The sequence below is a fragment of the Rattus rattus genome, chromosome 1 (assembly GCF_011064425.1).
Source record: "Rattus rattus isolate New Zealand chromosome 1, Rrattus_CSIRO_v1, whole genome shotgun sequence".
Classification (NCBI taxonomy): domain Eukaryota; kingdom Metazoa; phylum Chordata; class Mammalia; order Rodentia; family Muridae; genus Rattus; species Rattus rattus.
Window position 1 is genome coordinate 161,859,230 of NC_046154.1, and position 27,587 is coordinate 161,886,816.

Sequence of the window (27,587 nt, forward strand, 5' to 3'; positions counted from 1 at the left end):
GTGGCTGAAAGAAAACAGGAAACAGGTCTACAACACTTCTGACACACAGGCCTATAGGACAGTCTAGCCACTGTCAGAAATAGCAGAACAAGGTAACACCAGAGACAACCTGATGGCAAGAGGCAAGCACTGGAACACAAGCAACAGAAACCAAGACTACATGGCATCATCAGAGCCCAATTCGCCTACCAAAGAAAACACTGAATATCCAAGCACACCAGAAAAGCAAGATCTAGATTTAATATCACATTTGATCATGATGCTCGAGGGCTTCAAGAAAGACATGAAGAATTCCCTTAGAGAAACACAGGAAAACATAAAAAAAAAAAAGTTGAAGCCTATAGAGAGGAATCACAAAAATCCCTGAAAAAATTCTAGGAAAACACAATCAAACAGGTGAATGAATTAAAAATGGAAATAAAAGAAATAAAGAAAGGACACAGGGAAACAACCCTGGATATAGAAAACCAAAAGAAGATACAAGGAGCCATAGATACAAGCATCACAAACAGAATACAAGAGATAGAAGAGAGAATCTCAGGAGCAGAGGATTCAATAGAAATCATAAACAAAATGGTCAAAGAAAATACGGAAAAAGGTACTGGTCCAAAACATACAGGAAATCCAGGACTCAATGAGAACATCAAACCTAAGGATAATAGGTATAGAAGAGAGTGAAGACTCCCAGCTCAAAGGACCAGTAAACATCTTTAACAAAATCATAGAAGAAAGCTTCCCTAACCTAAAGGAAGAGATGCCCATAAACATACAAGAAGCCAACAGAACTCCAAATAGATTGAAACAGAAAAGAAAATCCTCCCGTCACATAATAGTCAAAACACCAAATGCACAAAATAAAAAAAGAATATTAAAAGCAGTAAGGGGAAAAGGTCAAGTAACATATAAAGGCAGACCTATCTTCTCACCAGAGACTATGAAAACCAGAAGATCCTGAAGAGATGTTATACAGACCGTAAGAGAACACAAATGCCAGCCCAGGTTACTGTATCCTGCAAAAATCTCAATTAACATTGATGGAGAAACCAAGATATTCCATGACAAAACCAAATTTACACAATTTCATTCTATAAATCCAGTGCTACAAAGGATAATAAATGGTAAAGCCCAACATAAGGAGGCAAGCTACACCCTAGAAAAAGCAAGAAACTAATCATCTTGTCAACAAACAAAGAGAAGAAAAGCACACAAAAATAACCTCACCTCCAAATATGAATATAACAGGAAGCAATAATCACTATTCCTTAATATATCTCAACATCAATTGTCTCAACTCCCCAATAAAAAGACATAGATTAACAATTTGGATATGCAATGAGGACCCTGCATTCTGCTGCCTACAGGAAACACACCTCAGAGACAAAGACAGACCTACCTCAGAGTGAAAGGCTGAAAAACAACTTTCCAAGCAAATGGTATGAAAAAGCAAGCTGGAATAGCCATTCTAATATCGAATAAAATCGATTTACAACTAAAAATCATCAAAAGAGATAAGGAAGGACATTTCATGTTCATCAAAGTAAAATTCCACCAAGATGAACTCTAAATCCTAAATATCTGTGCTCCAAATACAAAGGCACCTACATACATAAAAGGAACCTTAATAAAGCTTTAAGCACACATTGCACCTCACACAGTAAAAGTAGGAGATTTCAACACCCCAGTCTCATCAATGGACAAATCATGGAAACAGACATTAAACAGAGACATAGACAGACTAAAAGAAGTCATGAACCAAATGGACTTACCAGATATCTATAGAACATTCTATCATAAAACAAAAGGATATACATTCTTCTCACCACCTCATGGTACTTTCTCCAAAAGGGACCATATAATTGGTCATAAAACAAGCCTCAAGAGACACAGAAAGATAGAAATAATCGCATGTGTCCTATCAGAACACCACAGGCTAAAGCCGGTCTTCAATGAAAATAAATGAAAAACACGCACATATACAAGGAAGTTGAACAATGCTCTACTAAGTGATAACCTGGTAAAGGAAGAAATAAGGAAAGAAATTAAAGACTTCTTAGAATTTAATGAAAATGAAGGTACAACTTATCTAAACTTATGAGACACAATGAAAGCTGTGCTAAGAGTAAAACTCATAGCTCCGAGTGCCTGCAGAAAGAAACAGGAGAGAGCATAAGTTAGCAGCTTGACAGCACACCAAAAAGCTCTAGAACAAAAAGAAGCAAATACACCCAGGAGGAATAGAAGGCAGGAAATAATCAAACTCAGAGCTGAAATCAACCAAGTAGAAACAGAAAGGACCATACAAAGAATTAACAGAACCAAAACTTGGTTCTTTGAGAAAGTCAACAAGAGAGATAAACCATTAGCCAGACTAATGAGAGGATGCAGAGAGTGTGTCCAAATTAACAAAATCAGAAATGAAAACGGAGACGTAACTACAGAAACAGAGGAAATTCAAAAAATCATCAGATACTACTACAAAAGCATATACTCAGCAAAACATGAAAATTTGCAGGAAATGGACAATTTCCTAGACAGGTACCAGATACTTAAGTTAAATCAGGAACTGATAAGCCATTTAAACAACCTCAAAACTCCTTAAGAAATAGAAGCAGTCATTAAAGGTCTTCCAACCAAAAAGAGCCCACGGCCAAATGGGATCAGTGTAGAATTCTATAAGACCTCCATAGAAGACCTCATACCAATACTATCCAAACTATTCCACAAAATTTAAACAGATGGAGATCTACCGAATTCCTTCTATGAAGCCACAATTACTCTTATACCTAAACCACACAAATACTCAACAAAGAAAGGGAAATTCAGACCAATTTCCCTTATGAATGTTGGCACAAAAATACTCAATAAAATTCTGGCAAAATGAATCCAAGAGCACATCAATACATGCATCCACCATTATCAAGCATGCTTCATCCCAAGCATGCAGTGATGGCTTAATATACAGAAAACCATCAATGTGATCCATTATGTAAACAAACGGAAAGAATGAAACCACATGATGATTTCATTATATGCTGAGAGAGCATTTGAAAAATTCAACACCCCTTCATAATAAAAGTCCTGGAAAGAATAGGAATTCAAGGTAGATAGCTAAACATAGTAAAAGTCACATACAGCAAAGCAGTTGCTAACATTAAACTAAATGGAGAGAAACTTGAAGCAATCCACTAAAATCAGGGACTAGACAAGGCTGCCCAATCTCTCCCTACTTACTCAATATAGTTCTTGAAGTTCTAGCCAGAGCAATCAGACAACAAAAGGAGATCAAGGGGATACAGATTGGAAAAGAAGAAGTCAAAATATCACTATTTGCAGATGGTATGATAGTATATTTAAGTGATCCCAAAACTTCCACCAGTGAACTACTAAACCTGAGGAACACCTTCAGCAAAGTGGCTGGCTATAAAATTAACTCAAATAAATCGGTAGCCTTCCTCTACACAAACGAGAAACAAGCCGAGAAAAAATTAGGGAAATGACACCCCTCTTAATAGTCCCAAAATAATATAAAATACCTCTGTGTGACTTTAACCAAGAATGTAAAAGATCTGTATGATAAGAATTTCAAACCTCCAAAGATAGAAATTGACAAAGACCTCAGAAGATGGAAAGATCTCCAATGTTCATGGATTGTCAGGACTAATATAGTAAAAATGGCTATTTTACCAAAAGCGATCTACAGGTTCAATGCCATCCCCATCAAAATACCAATCCAATTCTTCAGAGAGTTATCTAGAACAATTTGCAAATTCTTCTGGAATTAAAAAAGAGCCCAGGATAGCTAAAAGTATCCTCAACAATAAAAGGACTTCTGGGGGAATCACTATCCCTGAACTCAAGCACTATTACAGAGCAATAGTAATAAAAATCACATGGTATTGGTACATAGACAGTCAGATAGACCAGTGGAATAGAATTGAAGACACAGAAATGAACCCACACACCCATGGTCACTTGATTTTTGACAGAGGGGTCAAAACTGTCCAAGGGAAAAAAGATCGCATTTTCAGCAAATGGTGCTGCTTCAACTGGAGGTCAACATGTAGAAGAATGCAGATCGATCCATGTTTATCACCCTGTACAAAGATTAAGTCCACGTGGATCAAGGACCTTCACATCAAACCAAATACACTCAAACTAAAAGAAGAAAAACTGGGGAAGCTTGTTGAACACATGGGCACTCGAGAAAACTTTCTGAACAAAACACCAATGGCTTATGGTCTAAGGTCAAGAATCGACAAATGGAATCTCATAAAACTACAAAGCTTCTGCAAGGCAAAGGACACTGTTGTTAGGACAAAATGACAACCAACAGATTGGGAAAAAATCTTTACCAATCCTAAAACAGATAGAGGGCTTATATCCAAAATATACAAAGAACTCAAAGAAGTTAGACCGCAAGGAGACAAATAACCCTATTAAAAAATGGGGTTCAGAGCTGAACAAAGAATTCACAGCTGAGGAATGAGGAATGGCTGAAAAACACCTAAACAAATGTTCATTGTCTTTAATCATAAGGGAAATGCAAATGAAAACAACCCTGAGATTTCACCTCACACCAGTGAGAATGGCTAAGGTCAAAAACTCAGGTTACAGCAAATGCTGGCGAGGATGTGGAGAAAGAGGAACACTCCTCCATTGCTGGTGGGATTGCAGATTGGTACAACCATTCTGCAAATCAATCTGGAGGTTCCTCAGAAAATTGGACATTGAACTACCTGAGAACCCAGCTATACCTCTCTTGGGCATATACCCAAAAGATGCCCCAACATATAACAAAGACACATGCTCCACTATGTTCATAGCAGCCTTATTTATAATAGCCAGTAGCTGGAAAGAACCCAGACTCCCTTCAATAGAGGAATGGATACAGAAAATGTGGTACATCTACACAATGATGACAAAAATGATGACTTTATGAAATTCATAGGCAAATGGATGGAACTGCAAAATATCATCCTGGGTGAAGTAACCCAATCACAGAAAAACACACATGATATGCACTCATTGATAAGTGGATATTAGTCCAAATGCTCGAATAACCCTAGATGCACAGAACACATGGAACTCAAGAAGGATGACCAAAATGCGAATACCTCACTCCTTCTTAAACCGGGGTACAAGAATACCTTTGGGAAGAAATAGGAAGGCAAAGTTTAGAACAGAGGCAGAAGGAACACCCATTCAGATCCTGCCCCATATGTGGCCCATACATATGCAGCCACTAAACTAGATAAGATGGATGAAGCAAAGAAGTGCAGGCCAACAGGAACCGGATGTAGATATCTCCTGAGAGACATACCCAGAATACAGCAAATACATAGGCGAATGCCAGCAGCAATCCACTGAACTGAGAATGGGACCCTCATTGAAGGAATCAGAGAAAGGACTGAAAGAGCTTGAAGGGGCTTGAGTCCCCATATGAACAACAATGCCAACCGACCAGAGCTTCCAGGGACTAAGCCACTACCCAAAGATTATACATGGACTGACCCAGGGCTCCAACCTCATAGGTTGCAATGAATAGCCTCGTAAGAGCACCAGTGGAAGGGGAAGCCCTTGGTCCTCCCAAGACTGAACACCCCGTGAATGCGATTTTTGGGGGGAGCATGGGAAGGGTAAGCCCATATAGAAGGGGTGAAGGAGTGGTTAGGGGGATGTTGGCCTGGAAACCGGGAAGGAGAATGATAATCAAAATATATATAAGAAATACTCAAGTTAATAAAGTTAAAAAAATAAAATATATAAACCCCAAAAGGTGACTAATTTTTGAACTGTGTTGCAACTACAGTGAACTGTTTATGTCTTTTAAAAAAATTTTCTTGACTTTTCTAAGTCATTTGTGACAGTCCTCCGGGGTGCTTTCCTAAAGTTCTGATAGACCTTGGTGTTTTTTTATTACTATTAATGAGTACATTGTAGCAGGGATCCCTAGAGTAGTTCGCTGTAAATTCAGTAGATCCCTTGAGTTAATTGGAAGTAGGAGGCAGTGAAACTAGTACATTTTTAAGTACGGAGTTGGCTATGAGGCATCTCTTTGATCTAAGAGCTCTGTATATTTCAGCGATGAGTTCATATTCTTATTAATCCAGATTTTTTAGATATAGAACAACATCTAATTGTAGCACTGGAGTGACAGCAATCTAAACACTGAAAGCTAAATTTTAGAAAATTCAGCCTATCAGATGGCATATGGTAAAATTATCACCATAATCACAACATTCCATAGTAAATGTGAGTTTGAAGGAATGTGGACATTCTTCATGGAAGTATATTATATATTGTGCCTTGTGTGACAACATTAATCACACAAACTGAAATTATCTTTAACAAAGCAGAATGGTTAATGTACACAAAAAAGTGAGTCTGTGGTAATTTTAAATTAATTTTATAATGGGAAACTAAGTAAGTCCAATTAAGGTAATTGTAATTGTATTTGGAGCACTGAATTTTTTATATTTTATAAAATGTTCTGAGTGTAAGGTATTTTGAGATTATGTTTAAAAAATTAATATTTTATATTTATGCTATTATATCTATAATTATTTTTCCTTGTTTTATAAAATAATGTGAAAATGCTTAATAAGCAATTATTGTGATTTGGTGATACCATAATTCTAATTCTGCTAAGCCTACATCAATCAGTAAAGGCAACTATCTAGCCATCTTGAAAATATGCATTATGAATAATAGGAAAACATTAAATATGTACAAATGAAGAAATCTTATAAGTACTTAGTAACTAAAACCTGAACATCTTAAGAATTCAATCTTAAAATTATTCACTAATACTGATCTTTGTAAAATTCTATTATGTTGCTTTTCCACAAAATTATTTTTTAAAGTTAGTATATAGAAAGGAAAGCAATATTGATAAGATAAATGAAAAAGAAATAAATATAGGAAAGAAGGCATGCTAATAGACTAAAGGCAAGAGAGCACCAACTGGTTATTCAACACCAACTGTCTCCCCTGAAGCCATACACAAGTAACACTATAAAACCTAAGCAGGTTGTAGTTAATACATTTAGGAATACATGTATATACATGTATTTATGAAAAAAGAGCCTATGAATCTGAAAGGGAGCAAGAGTGCAGGGTACATTGTAAATTTAGAGAGAGAAAACAGAAAGTGGAAACATTGTAATTAAACTATAACTTCAAAAAGAAAGTGGTTTTAAAAGTCCATAAATAAGCAAGAAGCAGTGGGACAGGTCTATAATCCCGATTACTTCAGAGGCCCAGCAGAAGAAAGAGGTCAGAAGCTTCTGGCCTGCTTGATAGTAGGGGCCATTTGGAAGTGAACCTGTTAATTAACATTCATGCAACTTAATGAAAAACACTATCTGTTTTTTAGGGGGAGTTATGGGGCTTATTTGAACAATGTTTAGAAAAAAACAGACTAGGACAAGTTTATAATTGACCTATGTCATCTAATTATGTCTTACCTGAAATTTAAGGCTAGAAAACACTTGAAAATGGATTTTATGACATATCCCCCTTTCTGCTTTAGTGTAAGTATATAAATTCTAATGCACACAAATATTTTGCTTTTAGTTTCCTATGTTTGTTTGCTAAGGCTCACAGATGAGGATGAAAAATCAGTCAATGGAACTTGATTTCATTCTTTTGGGATTGACAGATGACCCAGGATTGCAAATTGTGGTTTTTCTGTTTCTCTTTCTCAATTACATAACCAGCCTCTTGGGGAACTTAATCATTGTACTCCTCACTCTGTTGGACCCTCGCCTCAAAACTCCTATGTATTTCTTTCTCCGTAATTTCTCCTTTCTGGAAATCATATTCACAACAGTGTGTATTCCCAGATTCTTGACAACCATTGTGACTGGAGACAAAACTATTTCCTATAATAGTTGTGCATCTCAGTTGTTTTTCTATCTTTTGCTGGGAGTTACAGAATTTTATCTCCTGGCTGCCATGTCCTATGACCGATATGTTGCCATCTGCAGACCATTACACTACCCTATTATCATGAACAGCAGAGTGTGTCATCAACTGTCCCTCAGCTCCTGGGTGACTGGGTTTTGATCATCTTCCCCAGTGGCAATTTGAAGCTGGATTTCGTGATTCAGGGTAATTGATCATTTTATGTGAAACTTCTCCCATTTGCAGATCTCCTGCACAGACACTCATATCCTAGAAATGATGTCCTTTGCCTTAGCAGTGGTGACACTCATAGTTACACTGGTACTAGTGAGTCTTTCTTACTCTTTCATCATTAAGACTATTATGAATTTCCCTTCTGCACAGCAAAGAACCAAAGCCTTCTCCACCTGCACTTCCCACATGATTGTTGTCTCTACAACATATGGTAGTTGCATCTTCATGTATATTAAACCATCTGCAAGGGAGAGAGTGGCCATGTCTAAAGGTGTAGCTTTGCTGTATACTTCAATAGCCCCTCTTCTGAACCCCTTCATTTATACACTAAGAAACCATCAGGTAAAAGAAGTCTTCTGGGATGTATTACAAAAGACTATGGGCTCTTTAAAAAACAACTTTGAAAATTGTATTATAAACTGCAGCCATACATTAAAAATGAAACTCTAGTTCATCTATTTTCATGATTGTTTTCCTATGTCAGCAGTTATTTCATAAAGAATATGTTTTTTTGGAGGAGCCCTCTAACTCTATTCTACCTTTCCCTCTACTTTCCCATGAAAGATTGTACTCTGCAATAACTATCTTTCTCCAATTACTTCCTAAAAGTACCTCTACGGGTATATATTATTGTTTATTGCATACCTCTTTCCAGAAATCATTGCACTTGAGTTTGATTCCCAGAAACCATGGTGAGAACTTTACCCAGGAGGTTTCCTCTGACTTCCATACATGGGTGCACATGCACTTAACATCCCCACATCACACATTCCACTCTTTTCACCTTACCAGACACACAGTACAAATTAGGCAAGCAGTTCTGCCCTAGCTTCTTCATGTATTACATAGGAGAAAAGTAGCCCACAGTGTTGTTTAGTGAGTACACTTTATTAGGACTATGGACCAGTCAATAAAGATAACACCTGAACATCTGAAGACATAGAGATACTTGTCTCACAACTCCCTTAATGTGATAATATAAGTGAACATGTAAAGACACATAGATAATCTGTCTCACAGTTCCCTTAATGTGTTAATGAAGATAAAAGCAACAAGACAGAAGAGATGGACAGATCAAATCATGACAGGATCTGCTATTCAGAAGAGTGCATACTTAAACCAATCATGTCAATAATGTCCACATATATTTGTAAAAGGTTGCCAAAAATTTGAATTATTCTTGTTTTGCTTTAAAATGGTAAACTGTACTGCATTTGCTTTTTGGTACAGATAAGATATTAAATATGAGCAATTGGCAACAAATCATCAAATCATATATTTATTACCTCATACATTTTTCATTTCTTTTTGGCATTTCAAATTTTCATTTCTACTTTTTCTTGTTGAGGCATGATCAATATATGTATATTTTATATGCACCTTATATCTAGAAAGATGTTCTGTATCTAGTTTTCTAGAAAAGCTAATGATATTGTGTGAAAGATTGACATATCAGTGTTACCCGCTTAATTTTAGAGTGATTACTCTGCAAAATAAAATCATACGTAGTCGTATTAGAATGGGTGGGGATGAAGAGGGTCATAGTTCTAAAGCATCTGTCTTTTTTTGAGGTAGTATGTAAACCATGGTGGAACAAGCATACAAACAAAGTCAGATCACTAGGAGAAATAAATCAAAGCTTAAGTAAAATTAAAAAGATGAAGCTGTTCACATGATAGTTATTGAATCAAATCATTTTCGGTTTGTAAGGCTGAACCATTGAGCTAGCACTTTGAAGTTGTCCTGGATTCAGAATTTTGACAAAACAGCTACTGAGTCACTCTGTGAGGCTGGATCATTGGTCTCTCGTCATTTTGCTCTGAAAAATCTATAAATTTTTAAATATAACATACATATCTCCATTAACATATATATGAAATGTGCAATGTGCATATATCCACTAAAGATGAATCTCTTCACTCTGAGCAGCTGGAAGGCATCAAATTTATAACTCCATTTAGACTGCATAGCCAAACTATAATATAAATTTCCATCTATGCTATATAAACTGGTGACATGTAATAATATATCCTGAGGATGTTATAGCCAAAAGATTTGTTGACTGTAAAATGATATGTCTCAGCATTCTCAGAGCTTTTCCAATGTAGTTTGATCAGCATTCATGCTTTCTATTGTGTTTTTCTTAGCTTCATTCTTCATGTGTACAGACAAGTTTTTCAGGAGGTCTTCTCTAGTCAAATTTAATCTTTAATAATTCTGAAGGAATTCACAACTTTTCTTCTCCTGTAGAAAAAAGAGAAAACCTATTCCCTAATGCAACACAGTTCCTGACTTACATTCTGAGGTGATCAAATATAGGTTTATTTAACTCAGCAGTTCTTCCTCAAAACCAGTGTTTTACAGCACATATGCTTCCTGTCTCACTGGCATATAAAAAATGTAAAGTCAATAAAGCATTCTTTGATCCATTTCTGGGAGAATCCATATTCCCCTTTTGTTCTATGAACATTTCTTTAATAGTGTAGTTAGATGTAAATGGATTATTATATTATAAATTAATCTAGAAGCTGTATTCCCCAAGAACCACACAGATAAACCAAGGTTTATTTCAAGCTTCACCTCAATATCTGGACAGTTATTGATTTACATTAACATCTAAGCTAATCTGGTTTTCTACCATTCCGATCCTCATGATACTTGCAGTTTAATATTGTTCTAGCGTCAGATGTTCTTCCCCATGGTGTCTTCTCACCATGGTCTTTCCTCATGGCTCATCTGAACTTCCCGTGGATAGCAGAAGTTTCTATCATATTCTTTATTTTGCCCAACCATTGGGTTATCAGCATTTATGACAGGACAGAGAATACATGGTAAGAATTGTCTTCACAAACTTAAGACAGGAGATTCCAGAAAAATGCATTGCAATGCTTTGCCTGATTTTAAAACAAGATATGATGAGAGAGAAGTCAGCATTTGAGTAACACAAGGATAACTTTTACACAGTGAATAACATTACACCTACCGTTAGATATTTACAATTGTTTGATCTGTAGGATATATTTGTAACAAGCTTTATGTCATAATGTCTAAAAAAGTGTTTCAGTCTACTGAAAACATATGGTGGAACACCATCACCTTCAATCTACAAAATCATCTTCAAGATAACCATCATCTCCATTAAATATGAAATTCCGTAATATTCCTTGTCAGAACTTTAAGGCAGAAGCCCATTAAAATCCTGAATAGGAATCAATTGTATGATGTACTAACACGTGAACATATTTTAAATTTTAATCTCTGCAAAATAAAACACACAATCTATTGTGTTACATCACCCCAAGGTGCCATTATCAAATATAATCTGCATTCTTAAGAATATTGGCATTCACCTAGCGATTCATCCTTGACAATATAAATATAATATCAAGTCAAATTATATTGGATTGTAGCTGGAGCCTTGTTGTGGTTTGTCCTGAAGTTATCTGTATTTTGATGCTAATTCCACTGCCCCAAGGACAGCTGCCTAGTCACATACTCAGGAATCAGGTGACTTCACCAGAACCTTGCCATTGAATTTGTAAAGTACAGGTGAGGGGCAGGTACAGGACAGAATGAGGCCTGTCATTGGAGGAGAAGGAAGGATGGGTGGGAGAGAAGTTTGAAGGAAGAGGAGGGGACTAGAACAGAAGGGAGACAGGAGACAGAGAGAGGGGAGAAGCCATGGCAGGTAATGTTAAGATTCTGCTCTGTGTATTTACAGGTTGTTATCAATGTTCTCAAGGGATGGATGGTACCGGGCTTTGTATGTTTAAGTGGGCAATTATATCTTATCAATTGGGTCAAAGATTATTGCGTTGTGTGTTCTTTTATGTGAGGGTTTGAGTGGAGTAAAGTGTGCAGCTGGGATGTGTTTCCGCCAAGATATCTAGCAGATAACCTTGGGCACCATGGTGGGGACCTAGCGGGATAAAAGACAACCATACTTTTTTATTAATATATATTTACAACAACAGAGCCTCTTCATCTGGCATTTCTATGGACTGCCATCCTGAAATTTTGTCACAAGGCATTGTAAGCTTTAGATTGGATTTATTTGGAGATTCTTAATTTGTTAAAGGTCTTCTAATCTCTATTCCATCTCCTCCACAATCTTACATTTAAAATTTCAGTCTTTCCTTCCTCTACGTCTGATTCATTCTAATCCCTTTAAAATAGGATATGTGTTGTTGGTGTGATTGCAAGCTGGTACAACTGCTCTGGAAATATATCTGGAGGTTCCTCAGATAATTAGACATTCCACTAACTGAGGACCCACCTATACCTCTCCTGGACATATACCCATAAGATGCTCCAATATACAAAGAAGACACATTCTCCACTTTATTCATAGCAGCCAGATTTATACTAGCCAGAGGCTGGAAAGAACCCAGATGCCCTTCAACAGAGGAATGGATTTAAAAAATGTGGTATATCTACACAATGGAATATTTCACAGCTAATAAAAACAATGACTTCATGAAATTCATAGGAAAATGGAATGAACTAGAAAATATCATCCTGAGTGAGATAACCCCAATCACAGAAAAGCACACATGGTATGCACTCATTGATAAGTGGCTATTAGCCTCAAAGCTCAATTACCCAAGGTGCAATCCACAGACCACAAGGATCTCAAAAAGAAGTATGACCAAAATTCGGATGCTCCTGCCACGTCCAACCTCGACCAGCAAGGAAGACATGACCACAGGAGATCTTCAAGCAGTTTTACTCAGGAACCTTAATACAATCCTCTGACCTCTATCTCTTCTGACTCTCTCTCCCCGGGGAACGCCCTGCACCATACTTAAATAGCTAGCACTGGCCGGTCCTAGCAAGCCACGTGGGTCATGTAGATAGGCTGTCATTATGCGGAAGCTAGCGGACCAGGCAGACATAGCCAAATAAGGACTTGTTTACTGCAAGGAGCGCTCACCGTTGGGAGGGTGGAAGGCGGAAACCAGCGCCATCTTTGAGGTGCAGCACGTCGTAGCTCTCTACATGCTCCCACTCCTTCTTAAAAGGGGAAAAAAATAACCAAAGAAGGAGATATGTAAGCAAAGTTTAGAGCAGCAACTGAACGAATGGCCATTCAGAGCCCACCCCACATGTGACTGACATATATATATATATATATATATATATATATATATATATATATATATATATATATATATATACATACACATACAGCCACCAAAACTAGATAAGATTGATGAAGCTAAAAAAGGCATGCTGAAAGGGACAGGATATAGATCTTTCCTGAGAGACACATCCAGAGCATGTCAAATACAGAGGCCAATGCTACCAGAAAACCACTGAACTGAGAACAAGACCCCTTTGGGGGTAATTAGAGGAAGGATTGAAAGAGCTAAAGGAGCTTGCAACACCATAAGAACAACAATGTCAACCAACCAGAGCTTCCAGGGACTAAACCACTACTGAATGAGTATACACGGACTGACCCTGGGCTCCAACTGCATTTGTAGCAGAGAACCGACTTGTTGGGGCACCAGGGGAAGGGGAAGCCCTTGATCCTGCCAAGGTTGGACGCCTAGTGCAGGAGACTGTGTGGGAGGACAGTAAGAGGGATGGATAGGGAGAACACCCATATCGGGAGGGAGAGGAAATGCGGGCTTATGGACAGGAAACCAGGAAAGGGAATAACATTTGAAATGTAAGTGAAGAAATGTATCTAATAAAAAATACTTACTAAAAAAAAACGGTAAAATTAAATTGAAAAAAATTCTAGTAATAATCACATTGGAAAAAATAGAATATGTAAGATTACAATCATTACTGAAAATATGATCTTTTGTGTACTGATAATAGAAACAATATTATATTATATGAGGTCTTTATGTTCTCTCTCACTGTAGTCTCTATTTTTTAATTTTAAGAAAATGTGTTGGTAATGGGATCAGGGTGTAGGTATTTTGAAACTTCTATTTCTTTATTAATTTAACAAACATATTTTACTGAATAAGTATACTTTTATTTTCATTAGTTTATTATTCACTTTGTATACTTTTATCAGTCCTCCTTTTCTCAGTCCCATTTTTCCATACCACCTCCAATTGTTCCCTACTCCTCTTATCCTCCAGGAAAGGGGGATATCTACCCCCTGTATCACCTCGCCATTATATATCATGTTTATGTAGGAAACTAGACCTATCCTGTCAAACTGAGGCCAGACAAGGTGGCCCAGTTAGAGGAACAGGACCTAGAGTCAGGCACTGGATTCAGAGACAGTCCCAACTCCAGTTGTTGGAGAAGGCCAAGCTGCACATTTGCTACATATATGTGGGGAGCCTAGATCTAGCCTGTACTAGCTCTTTGGTTGGTGGTTCAGTCTCTGGGAGCCCCTAAGTGCCCAGCGTCACTGTTGGTCTTCAAGTTGAGTCCCTATCCTCTTTGAGTTCCTCAATCATTTCTCCAACACTTCTAACTACATCTAGTTTTGGGCTCTGGGTGTCTGCATCTGCTTCCATGACTTGCTGGGTATAGCCTTTCAGAGGGCAGTTTTGCTAGTATCTTTTTGAAAGTGTAATAGAATATCATTGACAGTATCAGGGATTGGTTCTCGTCCATGGGATTTCTCTCAATTTGGACTGGTATTGATTGGCCATTACCACCTTGTCTGTTCCATCTTTGCCCCTACAGATCTTATAGACAGGACATCTTCTGGGTTATATGCCACATGTGGGGCAGGCTCTGACTGGCTGTTCCTTCAGTCTTTGCTCTAAACTTTGCGTACCTATCTCCTCCTATGGATATTTCTGTTCCCCTTTTAAAGAAGGAGTGTAGCATCTGCATTTTGGACATTCTTCTTGAGTTTCTTGTGGTCCACGCATTGCATCTTGGGTAATTCAAGCATTGGTGCTAATATCCACTTATCAATGAGTGCATACCATGTGTATTTTTCTGTGATTGGGTTACCACACTCAGGATGATATTTTCTAGTTCCATCTATTTGCCTATGAATTTCATGAAGAGTTGAAGGGACTTTTTGATCCCGTAAGAACATCAATGCCAACCAACCATGGCGTCCAGAGACTAAACTACTACCCAAAGACTATACATGGACTGAATCTCGGCTCCAACTGCATATGTAGAAGAGAATAGCCTTGTTGGGGCACCAGTGGGAGGGGAAGCCCTTGGTCATGCCAAAGTTGGACTTCCAGGGCAGGGGACTCTGGGGAAGGAGGAGAGGGGGATGCATGGGGAGGGAAACCAATATAGAAGGTGAGGGCAAGGAGTTAATGGTCTGAAGGGCAGGAAAATGGGAAAGGGAATAGCACTCTAAATGTAAATAAGAAATACACAATTTAATAAATAGAAAAGCAACAACAACAAAAATAATAACAATAACAACAACAAAAACACACATAAACACACACACACACACACACACATACACACACACACACACACACACACACACACACACAAACTCAAGTTTTTACTCCCATTCAAACACAGCCTCCAGTTTATAGAATCTAGGACACTGACTGGAAATAAAGGAGTCCTTGGCAATTGTGAGATCCCAGAATGTTGCTGTAGGTTCTCCTCCTGTCTCCATGGGAGAAGCAGGTTGAGGAAGGTCAAAATGTCCATGCCACAGGCCCAGATTCACATGTTCTGGGAGTGCCTATGAGTGCAAACAATTTTTTTTCCAACAACCTTCTTCAGGATTTCACTGGGCATCAGGGATAGAGGGTAGATGCACAGCATCCTTCATTGAAGATCAGGATTTGTCATTAAAACCTTATAAAATATCAATTCTTTCTCCTTGTATTTAAGAAGCTAAAGAAGAGGTCAGAAGGCACACATGGTCTCCTTTCACAAGGGGTAGATTTTTAATAATGAAGAAATTTTAACAATTAAAAATCTGCTTATTCCTATGAGAGAATAAATAAACACTAGAATCTAACTTTTGTAAACATTAAGAAAAGAGTAGGAAGGAGATTAAAGATGAAAGGAAATATACTAATTAGAATATTCTTTATACATGTATAATTCAGTAAAAGTTAATACAATAGATATAAATAAATTCTTTCTCAGAAAAAGAAACAAAAATCTCATTGGTCTTTTAAAGATGCAAAATCCTGTATTATAAATTTTGGCTGTGTGTGTGGGGGGAGGGTCTTCATATTTGTGTTTACTTTTAAGTATGACTGTGCTCACCTGAGCATGTATAAAGAGAGGCTAGAAGTCAGGTGTCTTCTAGTCTTTTTTACCTTATTTTTATAAATAGTTTCTTCAATGAATATGCAGCTTATAGTTTATGGCAGATGATGGGCTAGCAAGCTACTGGTGTTCCACATGTCCTTACTCCCCCAGTAGCAACACAACTTTTATTTGGGTGATGGTAATTTGAACTCAGTTCCTCAAGTCTTGTACCTACTGAGCTACCTATCTAGGCCATTATTACGCATTTAGTATCCTAATATATACCTGCAAGTATTATAGCTTTGTTTTGACCACATTCTATGATCAATGAAATTATAAGGATTTACTCTCTCAGAGAATTTTTTATATCAATATGTGCAAAGATTACAAATCTCAATGCTTTGGAATATTAAAGTATCAAATAAAAATATCAAACATAAACCTATACATTTCTCCACAGGGTATGTAAATTACTGACTGGAAAGAATCTGTTCTAGAACTTGAAAATGAATCCTATTTTCTCTGGGAATTGAGAAATTTTATAATATGAATGTGGTTTATCTCCAGATAAGTAAAAGAAACATGAAATAATGTAATATATGTGTTATACTTTTGTAATGATTCTTTCCAATAAACTATACATGACATCTTGTACAATCTGGCCTTTCGATCAAGGCTTCAAAGGGATTTGAAGCATTGTAACTGCATCTTCTGAATTTGACTAATCATAATGGTTTGAATTTCAAATGTTCCTATTTAATAGAAGCAAATATTGTAGAGAAATAAAAATTAAGTCCATATTTTTTGCCCTTCCGCAACATAGACATGACCAATGATAGAAGTATGAATTGTAACTTCTGATATTACAACCTGAGGTATTTTCACAGACCCTGTATTTAACTTCATGCTAACACATCAGTGTCACTTATGACCTTCCTCTTAAAGAAGGGGGAGGAGATTGAAAGCTATTTCCTAGCATCTATTTCTCCTAGTGCTTCTCTGCCAATCTTTTCAGATGGTGTATTTGGTATATAATTTGGTAGTGGTAGATAGAGAGGAGACTTGCTTTTTATATCCAGGGTGATGAGTTAATATGACATCCATGGTGCGTTTTCAATTTGGGAAGCATTTATATTTGGGGTAAAATTATTAGCAAACACTCAGACATTACTGAATATCACTGTCATTTCCCAAAAATCTCACTTCACTCCCTGACAGAGTTCTAGTCCAAATCCTAAACATTGTCAAAATTTTTCAGATTCCACACCCAGGAGTTCTTCAAAAGGAGGATAAACATTGTCTACTGTAGTAACAAACAAATCACTTTCCAATTTCAATGGGATGGGTTCTTATAATCAGTGACAGAATTGGAATGGGTCCTATCATGTTGGGAGCACAGCATGAAGATACTTGCATCCACAGATTTCTAGAGAAACCAGAAATATTTTTAATTGGATATTTTTTATTTACATTTCAAATGATATTTCCCTCCCTGTTTTTCCGGACATAAGACCCCTATTCCATCCTCCTCCCCTTCTTCTATAAGGGTGTTCTCCTTCCCAACCACCCCAGCCCCTTCCCATCCCTCTGACATTCCCCTACACTGGAAGGGTCTTAAGCAATGGCAGTGAAAGATTATTTGAATGCGAAAAATGGAAAACCCATTCTCCCATCCAGAAAGCTGGGAATTGGAACTGATTAATATCGCCGATTGGGCCAGGCCATATCAAGGTCCTACCACCAGGACTGGAAGTGGCTACTAATTTAAATGATCCTTACTGTCAGGGGCTCCCCAAGCTCCAATAATCAAGGACTGAAATACAGAATATCTAAATTACCCTCATATTATCTGAGGATTCCCAAAGCTACACAATCTTACTGGATATACCTAATAGCACAAATGTTCTCTCTGTTATTTTATGACTGAGATCAGGCCAGACCCTTCCTTTGGCCCTTAAGCTAGTACCATCTAAATTGAGTTTTCATTCTCACCTTTTCACAGTTGGCTTCCTGGCCTGCCGTTACTGCCCATAATGTCCTCTTCATTTCCATGACTTCCATTTCCTTCTAGGGATTATTTCTAAAACTTTGGAGAAGAATTGAGTGAAACCCTGCTTGACAAACAATCAATTCATACCCCTGCAATGGTACATTCTGGAAAGATAAAGTTTTAAAAGAGTTGACAGTGCATTATAACTATTTTCTACAACTATTGAAGTAATATTAATCATTGTGATTTTCTGAAAGAAGAAAAAGCAATACAGTGCCAAAAGGTAAAGAGATCTGTCAAACAAAGAGGTGCAACACACAGGCTAACACAGCCAATCAGCACAGGGAATCAAATATATCATGGAAGGGATTGAAGCCTGCTCCCAAAGCTTAGCTGTAGCCATTTTGTTCAATAGATGCCAATAATTTCATATTGACAAAGAAATATAGCTTGACTCAGAGCAGGGTCAGGTTAACCACCTACCCTGCTATTTTCAGGTGTTTGCTAATCCTAAGAAATTCCACAACCATAAGCTCCACTTAGGGTCAATCAAAATAAAGGTCAGTTAGAACCATTATGTATACCTAGCCTAAATAGCTTGAGTCAGAGCTGACCACTGGGCAGCACTCCCTGCACCTGCACATGAGCTTATAGTGGTTTTTACTTTTATAAACTGCCTCTGGGAAACATTTGTGATCACAGTCAGCTCTTGATTCTGGTATGTGTCTCTGATGGATCAGCTCAGACTGAGATTGGTATATGTGTGGGTTGTGGGGTCTTCTTGGTCCCAATAGGAGTTCTCAAATTTTTATGTAAACTCAGTAACTCTATATATAACATGAAAATTGAACATTTTCTTTCAATTAAATTTCCATAAGGGACAAGAGTATCTTCAGTGAGTGAAATATGTAGATATTTCATTTCATTACTAAAGGACATGAGAGTATCAGTGGAGTGACTGGAGAGAAGATTTTGAGAACTTACGTGAAGTGGGAAAAAGGAGTAATAAAGAACGGGAGCCTTGAAAACAAAAGAGAGATATATGTGTGTGTGTGTGTGTGTGTGTGTGTGTGTGTGTGTGTGTGTGTGTGTGTTACAATATAACTCAAGCTGCAGTCATCAGAAGGGAAGAAGTTCAGTTGAGGAAATGCCTGCGAGAGATTCACCTGTAAGGCATTTTCTCAATTAGTGATCAGTGAGGAAGGACCAAGCCCACTGTGAGTGGTGTCATCCCTTGGTATTGGTCCTGGGTTCTATAAGAAAGCAGACTGAGCAAGCCATGTGAAACAAGCCAGTAAGTAGTACCCCTCTATGGCTTCTGCATCAGCTCCTGCTCCCTAGATCCTACTCTGTATGAATTCCTATCTTGATTTTCTTCATGATGTAGAGTGCTGTGAAAGAATAAGAAAACTAAGCCTTTTCCTTCCAACTCACTTTTTCATTCCAGAAATAAAAACCCTGAAACAAATTGGTACTATTGTAGTAGTGTATTGCTATGTCAGTCCTGACCACATTTTGGGGAGAATTGTGGAAATACTTTGGAACTTTGGGCTAGAAAGTGCACCGTGTGTTGAGAGTTAAGTGGGATGCTCTTTAAGAACTTGGAAGATAAGAATTTTGAGAGTAGTGCAGGAGATGGAGGCCTAGAGTGTGAAGTTTCAGGGTGAAATTTAAAGACTCTATCATGACCATCTGCTATTTTGCATTAAGGTTCTGTCATTCTGGTCAGCAGGGAATGAAAATTCTGTAGAAGTATTTCGTACAGCAACAGGTCACTCTGGAAAATGATAACATATAAAGACATGATCCAGCCAGAATGTAGGCATGCCCAGAATTTTGCTATGATCTGCCTGGAACACAGTCACACTGTTAGTACACACCTTTAATCTCTAACAATGAAGGTAAAGTTATTTTGTATAAGGAAGCAGCCATGTTTGAAAGTGATATCTAGGGGTTGGGGATTTAGCTCAGTGGTAGAGTGCCCTGGGTTCAGTCCCCAGCTCAAAAAAAAAAAAAGAAAAGGAAAGAAAAGAAAAGAAAAGAAAGTGATATCTAAGCTTGGCATCATGAAGAGAGCCTGTGAGAAGTTATTGAGGAAAGTGCAAATCAGTTGCAGCAGAAGACTCAGAGTTTTGGAGATGCCACTGCCATGGGACTATTACCAAAAGTAGCAATAGCAGTGGAGTGGAACCTGCCAGGGCCCTGGGAAAACAGCTCTGTGTGCTGTAGAGTATAGAATTGGAGAGGTCATCTAAGCATTTGGATGATTCCAGAAGTTCCTGAGTAAATCCCAGAACGATTGCTTAACCGATAGTTAAGAAATTATAATTCTATAAGACTTTGGATTGTAAAAAGACTCCCTATTATAAAGGGACTGAAATTTAATGCCTTTTAAAGTTATTTATGTTTTCAACGTGAGAACTTTTGGCTGAATAATAAATGAAGCACTGTAGCTTAATAGTGATGTGTTTGTGTGTTAAGTTGACAAGGGGTTACATGTACTGGCTGGTTTTGTGTGTCAAGTATACTCAAGCTAGAGTCATAATAAAAGAAGGAGCTATAGTTGAGGAAATATTTACATGAGTTCCAGCTCTAAAGCATTTTCTCAACTAGCAATCAGTTGGGGGATATCCAGCTCATTCTGAGTGGTGCCATTTCTGGGTTGGTGGTCCTGGATTCTATAAGAAAGCAGGCTGAGAAAGCCATGTGAAACCAGTAAGATGAACTCTTCCATGGTTTCTGCATCAACCCATTTCTTCAGAAGCCTGCCTTGTTTGTGTTCCTTTCCTGACTTATTTCAGTGAGGAACAGTGCTGTGGACATAGAACAGAAATAAACACTTAACCATCCAACTTGCATTTTGGTAATGGTGTTTCTAACAAAGCAATAGAAATCCTAAGTAATACAGGACTATTTGTGAAGATGAGGGAGACTAGGCAAGGGCACGGGTGAGCAGTGTGGAGATTAATTATGAAAACCTATAATTGCACATATGTACTATAAATATGCCATAATGAAATCCATTACTGTTTGCATATGCATTTAAAATTATAATGATAGGGGAAAGATTAAGGGGGGAAATATTCACTATTGTGTTTCTTGTAGTTCCCTTTACATTAGTTTGTCCAATGTATTTAGATAAAGATAATTGTACATTAATTTGTATGAGATGCATCATTAATTTGATGAAAATTGATTGAAGCTGATTGCTTAAAGAATTTCAATTTACAAATGAAAATTTCTCCAATCAGAATTATAAAAGTATCATGTGTTTACAATTTTCTACAAATTATTTTCATTTCTTCTATGAAGAAATAAGAGTAATTAGCATCAAAGCATGAAGTCAAACTACTTTTACTGTCAACAAGAATTTCTGGAAAGAAGCTGTGTGTCTAAGGGACGATACTCTAATTAGAACCTTAGTGCCATGAGGAGACTGGAATACTAAGGATACAGATGCTAACTCCTAGTTAAAGCTTAGCCCCATGAACAGCACACCTTGCCAACTTCCGTGTCAGAAACAAATCCTGTGACTAATAGAAAAAAATTGTTTACATATGGCTTCCAACTTAGTGTTTTAATGGGATTCAGGAATGTTCAAACAAGTGGATCTCTGCATCTGTGTTTGTTTCTTGTATCTTTTCTTGGGTCTTTCTCTTCTGTTTGTTTTGACACATAACAGTGGCTTAATTTTCGTTTATCTTATTTTATTTTATTATTTGTCCATGGAAGCCTTTTGGTTTTCTAATGAGAAACAGAAACAAGGTTGACTAGAATGGCAGGAGCGGGTATGGTTACAAACTGGGAGGAGTAGAGGGAAACTAAACAGTATATATTATATGAGATAATTTTCTATTTTTGTTAAAAGGATAAGAATAATTAAAATTCAAGAGCAATGGAAAAAATGCTCTGGAATCTATTGACAGATCAGTTGCTTCTTTATGAAAATGCTCTGAATGTCTTCAGGTAACATCTGAAGCCTATGTGAAAGATTCCACACCTTTCTGTAATTTACTTTCTGGATACTTCCACCAATGTATTTAAGAAAAATCTTGATTCATGGCTTTCTTTGATCTGTTACTAAAATAAAAATACTTCATAAGCGTGTTTCCAATTGAAATATGGAACAGCAAGTCACGTAAATATGTTTTTCTGCCAGAGTCACTGAATTTTGGCACTAGAATAAATACCTTTAATTTCCTTTGACAACCAAGCTGTGTGATTGTGCATTGACACTATTGAGCAAATGATCTAATTATGCTGGCAACTAATTCTAAATGATTATAAATCTAGAGGGAAACATCTTATTCCATTTCAGGCTTCATATGTCTCATCACAGTACCCTTCAACATGTATTTTCTTTATTCATACCAATAGCTTCATTATGTGGCTTCTTTCTTAGACAAGACTAATTTAATGTTCAGATCAACTCAGATTTCTTAGGGAATTTCCATGACAATGTTCATCACATTCTAGATTAATTTCATACTCTCTGCTTGTCTCTATTTTTAACAATGCAAAACATTAAAATGCAAGTAAATTGCTTAGCAATTAGCTATGAACATAGAATTAATTCAGAATTGCTAACAGTATTTACTTGTACAACACATGTAGTAAATAAATCTATCACAAAAAGAGAGATTTCTGAGCAAGGACAAAAGAACATGTTATGAACTGAAGAAGCATTTTTCTCCTAGTGATTGAGCTCAATTCTGGAGATGAACAGAAAGTAATTAGAATACTCATTACGATCTAAGTAGTAAAAGATAGGAATACAATAGGCCATCATGGATATAACTGATATTAATTATCTTTTTTAAAAATCATGGTCCAACAGCATGCTTTTTAGGCCTAAATTTTAATTCACTGTTTTGAGAATAACACAATCTGCGAAGCACCTGCTTGAAAGCATCCTTTACCTGCTGGTTCCTTAGGGTGTAAATGAAAGGGTTTAGCAAAGGGGCAACAGAGGTGTTGAGCACAGCTACACCTTTATTTAAGGTCACCCTCTCCTTGGCTGATGTTTTCATGTACATGAAGATACAACTCCCATAAGTAATAGAGACAACAACCATATGTGAAGAGCAGGTGGAAAAGGCCTTTCTTCGCTGTTGAGCTGAAGGGAAATTTAGGATAGTTTTGATGATGAGTGTGTAGGAGAGAATCACTAAGATCAAGGTGATGACAAGTGTCATGACAGCTATGACAAATGCCATCCATTCTATGAAACGTGTGTCTGTGCAAGACAGCTGCAGAACAGGTGATGTGTCACACAGGAAGTGATCTATCAGCTTGGAAGCACAGAAATTCAGTTTGAGTCCCAACATCAGTGGGGGAAAGATGGATAAAAACCCAGTCACCCAGGAGCTGAAGACCAGTAGATGGCACACTTTGCTGTTCATGATTAAGGGGTAGTGCAGTGGTCTACAAATGGCTACATAGCGATCATAGGACATGGCAGCCAGGAGATAGAACTCTGTAATTAGTAATAGAAAGAAGAAGAATAACTGAGTTAAACAAGCTCCATAGGAAATTGTTTTGTCTCCAGTAAGAATGCTCATCAAGAAACGTGGAATGCAAGAAGATGTGAATGCCGTTTCCAAGAAGGAGAAATTCCGCAGAAAGAAGTACATTGGAGTCTTGAGGCGAAGATCCAGCAGGGTAAGGAAGATAATCATTAAATTCCCCATCAGGCTCAAGATGTAATTGAAAAACATAAACAGGAAGATCAGAATTTGTAGCTGAGGGTCATCTGTCAGTCCCAGCAAAATGAATACAATCTCTACTGACTGGTTCTTCATTCCTTTTTTAGTCTAACAAGTCTACAAAAACAAACTTTAGAAAAGGGACACATGTTAAAACTTGTTTCCTTTTCATCATAGAAAATTACTTAGTTAGTTCAACCAATGTCAATATATTTTTAAAAAGTATCTTTTACCTATGTTTACCCATGACCTTTTCTGGCATATCACTAGTAAGTTTAAAGAATAATCATTTCCATTCTTGTAAAGATTTGAGTATAATTGTGTATTTACAAATTGAATGTTGGAATATAAGTTTTTATTTTCATTACTGTTAACCTTTGCAAATTTTTCCTATGCTTTATTTCATTAGACTATTCAAGTGATACTTAAAATTTGAGGGTTATATTAGATAAGTCCGAATATTCCCAGTATTCATAAAACTTATAATTTAGGAATACACACATATAAAATTTATAAAGAATGAAAACAAAAAAAGAATTTTAATAAATGGCAACATTGAGATTCTGGAAGGGTTAGTATGATGATGATTTGAGTTATGTGCTTAGATAATGACTGGGTAACATGAAAAAACACACAAGTTTCCAACTGAATCAACAATTCAACTTTCTAACATAAGGTCTGTTTTGTTGGTTTTGTTTTGTTTTGTTTTGTATTTATGCTTTGTTTTAGTACGATTTCCCAGTCATGTCCTCAGAGTCATGACAAGTGAGAAAGGGGAAAGATATTTATAGAAAAAGTAATAACTAACATTTCAACTATCAATAGAAATCGAATATTTCAAGTAAATATACAAAGCTCATACATTTTCTAGAAAGAATGTTATAAACCTACAGAGTCAATCTTGGCTCAGAGAGGTTCTTAGTGAAAGACCACCAACCAGTGGGCATGCATGGGATTGGTGGGCATAGGCCATCTGCACATATGTTACAGTTATGTAGCTTTGTCTCTTTGTGGAACTTACAGCAATGGGAGAATGGGTTGTCTCTGTTGCCTGCCTTTGGGACCTTTCTCTCCTGTTGGGTTGCCTTGTCCAGCCTTAATAGGAAAGGAGGGGGCTACTCTTCTGTACCTTGATATGCCATTGCTGGCTGATATCCATGGGAAGCCTGCCCTTTTATGAAGAGAAATGGAGGAGGAGGGGATGGGAGTGGGGAAAGGAGAGGTGAAAGAGAGGGATTGAGAAGAGAGGAGGAGGTAGGGGAAATCACATTGGGGATGAAAAAGCAAACCAGAACAAACAAAAACTCTACCAACCAAACACCCAAACCAACTCCCTAATACTTTATATTTCTACACTATCTCGATGCAGTATTAAACCATACTTTATAATTCTATAACTATCAGAATTTTCTAGTGAATAATTATAATAATATACTTAAAGTTTGAAAGTTCACAAATTTTTGTCAAATGCATAGGAACTAAGGTAGCTTGTAATTTCCTCCTAATTATTTTGCAAAGTAGAATTGAATGGACACACAAATGATAGCATGTATTTGGAATTTAATATGTATCTTTGTCTATGTCAGTGTCTAGAATTTGCTTATCGGGCCAAATTTAATCATTCTAACAAAGCCAAAACTTACAGATTTGTAGTGAACTTTTGTAAATAACATTAATGTCTTCCAAATATTTCAATGTAACAAATGAGTCAATTCAATTGTATTTCTTATAAGAGTTCCAAGTGGTGTATCTTTGGTGACATCCCAGTATTACTTCCTCTCCAATATATTTTCATTACGAAAAGTTTTGTGATGTTTCCATTGAGGGCAACATAACATTTTTTCACATTCTCATTCATATTTTAAAATATGAATATTTAAACACAGGTAGTATGTACTAGTACTAGATGTATAGCAGATTATTATAAAATAGGGAAATATATTTTGTAGCATATTAAAGGAAACACAAAGGGAAGAGAAAGATAAATGATCATGAAAGCCTAAAGTGCTTATTTTTCCTTTTTGTGTGAAGGAATTCAAGGAAAAATATTAAACTAGGAAAGAACATGTATGAACTTAATGATATGGGCAATGCTTATTTTCTAATGTACATACAATTTCATGGATGATTTTTCAAGTGAGCATGATCAGAATGAAAAATAACACTAATAATCTAGCAACATTTACCACATAGTATGTGATAGCACATAGTAAAGTCTAAGCAAATTGTTGATAATATACATTTTACTGTTACAAAATTCACACAGCAATAATTTTCTATAAAAATATTATTTATATATTGGTCTACAGATTATTTATTTATAATTTATATTATGTTACCAAGTAAGAACAAAGCAAAAACGTACGGTGTGCATAAGATATCTAACTAGGAATTTCTGATTTCAGAAGACTTAGTTTTAAAATATTCTGTCTTATAAATTATTTTCTAAAAATACTCTTTGAAAGCTTTTATGGAAGACTTTATCCACATTTTAATGAGAATTTACTTTGAGGAACCTCTTTTCATAAAGTTTAAAGGCTCTCTTTAGGAAAAAAATTACCATGTCATTTTTTTTTATTAACTTGAGTATTTCTTATATACATTTCGAGTGTTATTCCCTTTCCCGGTTTCCAGGCAAACATCACCCTCCCCTCTCCCTTTCCTTATGGGTGTTCCCCTCCCCATCCTCCCCGCATTGCCGCCCTCCCCCCAGCAATCTAGTTCACTGGGGGTTCATTCTTAGCAGGACCCAGGGCTTCCCCTCCCACTGGTGCTCTTACTAGGATATTCATTGCTACCTATGAGGTCAGAGTCCAGGGTCAGTCCATGTATAGTCTTTAGGTAGTGGCTTAGTCCCTGGAAGCACTGGTTGCTTGGCATTGTTGTACCATTTTTTTTTAATAATAAAAGAATTTAAGCCATTTAAAGTAGAGGATATGTAAGATCATGTATTCTTATCTGATGATAATATAAAGTTATTTGCAACTGTGAAGTATATGTTATTCTTTAGAAAACAGTACAAATACAAAAATAAAAATATGAAGAATCAGAAGTTATTCAGAGATAAATGGCTTCACTTTTATCATTTATGGGAATTTATAGAAGAAGCTTTGTGAGCATTTGTACTGATAAAGTATTTCTAAAGGAACTGAAGACTGAGACAGGGCACTCTAGTGAGCCTGAGATAAAGAAGTCTAATATACCAAACCAAGTTTGGTTTGTAAAATATTCAGCATCCTGGCATTTATTCAACTCTAAACTCTGATATAAACATAAAACATTTTAAAACAATGTTGATAGTGGCTCAAATATTCTTCAAGACATATTGATACTTTTATAACAATATATTTCATAATGGTTTCATTTATAAAATCTGTGCAATTGACAAGCTTGATGGAAATCTCTAATTATATCACACCTTAGAATATTCTCATTTGAAACTACTGATTTATTATGCTTCAACAATTGTATAGACCATACCTTTTCACAGTATACTGCATAAGATAAAAACACAAATCACACTGTGAGATTATGTTACTCACAGGCCAAGAAATAAAACTGTATGTAGTTATATTGTCCATGAA

The 27,587-nt window shown here is 36.6% G+C and overlaps 1 protein-coding gene and 1 pseudogene across 1 annotated transcript; one reads left to right on the forward strand and one right to left on the reverse strand.

Annotated features, from left to right (window-relative positions):
* The first annotated feature begins 7,027 nt into the window (after window positions 1–7,027).
* LOC116911089 lies at window positions 7,028–8,589 on the forward strand (annotated as a pseudogene).
* Window positions 8,590–23,121: 14,532 nt separating this feature from the next.
* LOC116889958 (olfactory receptor 6C6-like) lies at window positions 23,122–24,105 on the reverse strand. Its single transcript, XM_032890760.1, has one exon. The coding sequence runs from the start codon at window positions 24,097–24,099 to the stop codon at window positions 23,122–23,124; it is 978 nt and encodes a 325-aa protein (XP_032746651.1). The 5' UTR covers window positions 24,100–24,105.
* Window positions 24,106–27,587: the final 3,482 nt, after the last annotated feature.